Source organism: Rhagoletis pomonella, unplaced genomic scaffold (genome assembly GCF_013731165.1).
Source record: "Rhagoletis pomonella isolate Grant_MI unplaced genomic scaffold, Rhpom_1.0 Rhpom_scaffold_00014, whole genome shotgun sequence".
NCBI classification, from domain to species: Eukaryota; Metazoa; Arthropoda; class Insecta; order Diptera; family Tephritidae; genus Rhagoletis; species Rhagoletis pomonella.
In genome coordinates this window covers 7,484,342-7,489,519 of record NW_023458568.1, presented here as the reverse complement: position 1 = coordinate 7,489,519, position 5,178 = coordinate 7,484,342, and the positions used below count along the sequence as shown (strand labels likewise).

The 5,178-nt window shown below is 37.2% G+C and overlaps 1 protein-coding gene across 1 annotated transcript in view; it reads left to right on the top strand.

Annotated features, from left to right (window-relative positions):
- The window catches only part of LOC118749126 (ribose-phosphate pyrophosphokinase 1-like), a 537,936-nt gene extending 533,491 nt beyond the window's left edge, over positions 1-4,445 (top strand). The window contains exon 5 of the mRNA XM_036483895.1: positions 4,407-4,445. Within this exon, the coding sequence (XP_036339788.1) occupies positions 4,407-4,445 (39 nt within the window). The remainder of the gene's footprint in view (positions 1-4,406) is intronic.
- The last annotated feature ends 733 nt before the right edge of the window (positions 4,446-5,178 follow it).

Sequence of the window (5,178 nt, the reverse complement as noted above, 5' to 3'; positions counted from 1 at the left end):
CCATAGCACTAACTTTTTCAAATATTCTTGCAGCTTGTAAGATGCCTCGTTAGGGTCTGAACTAGAGATGGGCACGGGCCGGGCTTTTGGCAGGAGCCCGGCGGGCCCCTGCGTAAGCCCGCGGGTACGGGCAGGAATATTTGCTGTCAGCACGAACTCGTGCGTGCATGTGCGTTGGTAATACTACAAATTTAGATAAGCTTTTGTTTCTATAAAAAAAAGTACATTTTAAGACTCCTTGATAAGAGAAAAGGAAAAAAAGAAATATTTGGAAACCGATAAAAAAATAAGATACTTAGGGGCAAATTCACAGTGCGTAATTAACCACTGACAAAAGTTTAACTATTGATTATGATATACACAACGCTCAGTTAACAAAAGTTTAAACCAGCATGTCCCTATATTTAGTTAAACTCGTGTGAAATTGAAATTTTTTTTGTGGAACGAATTTCAAATTTGAATAGAAAAGTATTGATATTTAGGATTTGTATATTTTCAGGCGATATGAATTTCCATAGTTAACTATGTGACTCTGAATATAAATTCAAAGTTAAACTCTTGGTGTTGGTGGTGGGAATCCCGCCCTTAGTAGTTTTGTTTACATATCTGTACATAAAATACCTTCCACTTTTTCTACTTCCCAGAAAATATATTATAAAAATCTTTTATGCAAAAAATTTATTCGCTTCCTTAAATATACATACATAAACACAAAATTAAAAATATGTACATATGTATGTATACATACAATAAAAGTATGCTCTTTATTTCCGGGCGTCGTGCCGGGCCGGGCCCCACTAAAATTCTTAACGTGCGGGCTCGTGCGTGTTTTTGAAAGTTGATTTTGCACTCGTGCCGGGCCGGGCCTGGAAATTTAGGCCCGTGCCCATCTCTAGTCTGAACTATTGCTTAGGATAGCTGTGTCATCAGCAAACGTTGAAAATGTTAGACTATCATCAATTTGCAAATCACGAGTGTATATTACGTACAATATGGGTCCTAGTACACTGCCTTGAGGGACACCTGCATATATTGGGTGACTTTCCGTTCTAAAGGAATTCTGCCTGACTCTGAAGTTTCTCCCCAGCAGAAAGCTTTCCAGAATTGCATGCGTATTTACAGGGAGTGAAACCTTTAGTTTGTGTATAAGGCCATCATGCCAGACTTTGTCAAAAGCTTGAGAGATGTCCAAAAATACACCGGTGCAGTTTGCTTCCCTTCGAAGGCTTTTCTAATACAAGAAACAATTCTATGAACTTGTTCTACAGTGCCATGTTTTTCACGAAAACCAAACTGATGTGGTGGTATTATTTGGTTACTTGTTAGTGAAGGTTGTATTTTTTTCAATAGAAGTTTTTCAAATGTTTAGGAAAATACAGAAATCAAGCTAATCGGCCGATATGAACTTACTACCGTCGGATCTTTACCTGGCTTTGGCACCATAATTATTTCCAAAAGTCAGGGAAGTGCCTCAACTTAAGCATGTGATTAAAAATATGTAATAAAAAATGTACGGCAGTTTGTGGATGCTCCTCTATAATTACACCTGTAATCCTATCGTAACCAGGCGCTTTATTCTTCTGAATATCATGAACAATGGTGTTAATTAAATCTCTCTTTTTAACCCGACGCGGATTTGTGGTAAAGCTACTGGGAGGTATTGAAATATTGGAAGGATGAGAGCTTTCATTGGGTCTAAAGACTTGTGAAAGATGACAGGCGAAAGCGTTTGCTTTATCCTCATCATTCCTCGCCTTCCGTTCTGAGTACGTAATGGTGCTTCTCGAAGAACGGGCCTCTTCGCATGCTTCAGTGTTCGCCAAAGGGAGTAGTCAGTCTGTTTCGAAGCAGACGTAGTTCCTTTGTACACGCATTCAACTCCTGTTTAAGCTCGGAGAGCGAATTCTTTGCCATTCCCTTCTTAATTTACGCTTTACTCATTAAGTTAAGAATGTTTGGGGGGTGAAAGCCAGGGCAGTAAGAACTGCGATGTTTAATAGAAGGATTTGGTGTGGCCTTAACTATTATATCAGTGAGATGTTCAGCTGCCCTGTCGATATCATTCTTGGTCCGAATAGGAATTTGCGGGTCAATGTGCGAACGGACATTCTTTTTGTATTTTAACCAGTTTGTGTGCTTATTTGTAAAATTTTTTGGTTTTTCTTCATAATTAATAAACATTGATAATGTTATGAAGCAGGGTGAATGATGTGAAGAGAGATCAAATAAGGCTTCAGTATTAACTCGGTGTCGCGCAATACCCTTTGGTACACCAAAGTCAATAATATCGGGTATTTTTTGGGGGTCAGATGGCCAATACGTTGGCTGACCAGTAGACAAGACATCAAATACTCTGTTCTGGATTACTTTACATAGATTTCTACCCTTTGGTGTAATCAATCTAGATCCCCAGAATGTGTGCCTGGCATTGTAATCTCCTGCTACAATAAGCTTACTGCCAAACTTTAGGAAAAAATCATTAAATTGTTTTTCTGTTATGTTATGACGAGGGGGGCAGTATATAGCAGATACAGTAAGGCCACCCAAGTGGTCATCAATGTGTATTGCAGTGTTATGAATGAACTCATCACTTTGCGATTCTAATTCATAGTGCTTTATTCTGTTACGAATAAGAATAGCTGTTCCACCTTGGGCTTTACCTTGTGGATGCTTAGTATCATAGAATTTGTACCCATTAATTTGAAAGTTATTAAATTGCGTATGGTGGGTTTCAGATACAAGCAAAACGTCTATATGATATCGCTCTAGGAAAATTTCTAGTTCGTTTTTATGCTGGGTTATCCCGTTCGCATTCTCAAAAACAAATTTTGAGATTATTCACGGTTTAGCTAAAATGGCTTGAAGTAATAGATTTTGATTTTTAATCAAATCTTGTACCATGCTGTACATTGCCATCATTTGCTCCTGCATAACTTTCATAAAGTTGTTTATAGTAGCTTCTAGGTTATTACCTTTCTCACCAAAAAGAGGTTATGTCGGAGCAGTGTTGCCAGAACTTTTTGGGCCGACCGGCTAGATTGGCAAAAAAAAGCGGCTAAAAACGGCTAAAATGTTTTAGTGAAGTTTCACATAGACTCTGGCAAAAAACGGCTAAAATGTTTTAGTGAAAATTCACATGCTTTATTTAAATAAATCGCAAGAAACGAAAGACTAGTTAACACCATTAATTTATATCGAGTGTATATTCCTCATCATCAAATGAATCACTATTGTATATATCACCTGAATTCATTAATTTTAAGTACAGTAAAATTATGGCAGCATTTTTCTTCACGTTTTAAACCGTATCTTATATATAAAATAGCGTTTAACTTTTTAACGCACATTGGATTTCTTTGCTTGGTTTTTATTATATTCATTGAACTAAATATTCGCTCTACTTCTGCCTTACTTATAGGCAAAACAAGAAAACTAAAAACTAGGTTGGAAAGGTCAGCAAACGGGTTTTCTCCTAGGGCATTTCGAAATTGATAAACTTCGGCCCAAAATTTTACAGTTGAGTCTAAATTACTCCAGGTATGTAACGTTAACCGTTGCCATTGCATCTCTATGGATGTTATTTCGCCGGCATTATATTTGTGTTTTTGTTGCTGTTGTTGAACAAATACTTTTGTTTTAATTACTCTTAATGCATTTCCAACCGAAAAAAGTCAATTTTTTTTAGTGTGGCAATATTTGTACGGAGGCGTTGGTGTAATTCCTTTATTAAAGTGATAATAAAATAGCGACCATTTTCTCGAATTATTTTCTCGGCTTCGTGGTCAAAAGCGTTTGTGCTTACTTTTGTTTTTAAATACTCTTCAAAACTGTGATAAAACTGAGGAAATGGAGCAAGGTATGGTTCCAACGGGGAGCATATAGGATCAAATGTGTCCGCGCTAATAACCACTAGGGAGCATAGATGCGAAAGTAAAACATTGAGTTCATTAAAAATCTTCATTGGGTCTGCATTATTGCTTTCGAACAACTTGTTTACTTTTTGCACCTGAAAATTAGGCAAATAGTAAAATCGGCTAAAAACGGCTAACTTTTTTTTACAAACCGGCTAACAAATCGGCTGCCGGCTAGATCGTATTTTCTCCGGCTAGTTGCTATCAAAACCGGCTAAATCTAGCCGGAAAACGGCTAAAATGGCAACGCTGTGTCGGAGGAGTATTTTTGAGCATTTGTGCATATGAAGTAAAGTTATTAACAGTCATTGGCGCAGACATTGGCTTAGCGGGTTCTGGTATTGGGGTTTTGCCTAATAGGAATATTTTTGGGAATTGTTTTCTCTTTCATTCAGATATAAACTAGACAACCTCTATGGTTAGCAGTGTGATTTCCACCGCAGTTACTGCACTTTTTAGATTTAGGGTCTATTTTTGGTTTCACACATTCTTTAGAAATGTGTAGATCCCACAGATAACACAGACACCTGGTAAGGTGCAGTAGCGACGTGTTTGACCAAATTCCTGGCAGTTCTGAACAGGGCCTCTACGCTTATGGGGTTCTTCTACGGAGATTTTACGGTGTAGAAGATATCGCAATTGATATATTTGATGCACTTCCCCTTTCTTCAGATTGTAAAAGTCAGGTTCTAGCTCTATATTGAACATCGGTTGAGGGATGTTTTCTTTATTTTTGATGTTGAAAACTTTGCGCACCTTAAAACCTTCTTCCCTAAGAGCATTTTCTATCTCTTGTGGATTCACACTTGACTCGATGCCTTTTATGACAACTTCTAGTCCTCGACTACTTTTAAGCTGATAGGTGTAATAAGATTTCTTACACTTATCAAACTCATTGGTAAGTGTACGAAAAATATCTTCGTTTTGAGCCTGTATTTTCACTTCGTGAACTTGAAAATTATTTTTCCCTACTAGTTTTAGGAGAGTATCTACCAGAGCATTAGAACTTTGTTCTCGTAGATAAATAGGTGGAGGCTTGTATTTTTTAACTACCTGTTGGTTAGAATCATTATTCATATCATCGAAAATATTAAAACGATTATTCTCCGCTGATGTAGAAGTACCTGAAGTGACTACTTTCAACATTTTATTTTTTGGGCTTTGTTTTGCATTTTTTTTTCGGGTGTGCGCTTTCGCTTTATTAATATGTAGCGATCTAACCCAGTCTTAACAGTAGCATTTTTTGCTTGTTTTTCGTCTTCTTTGG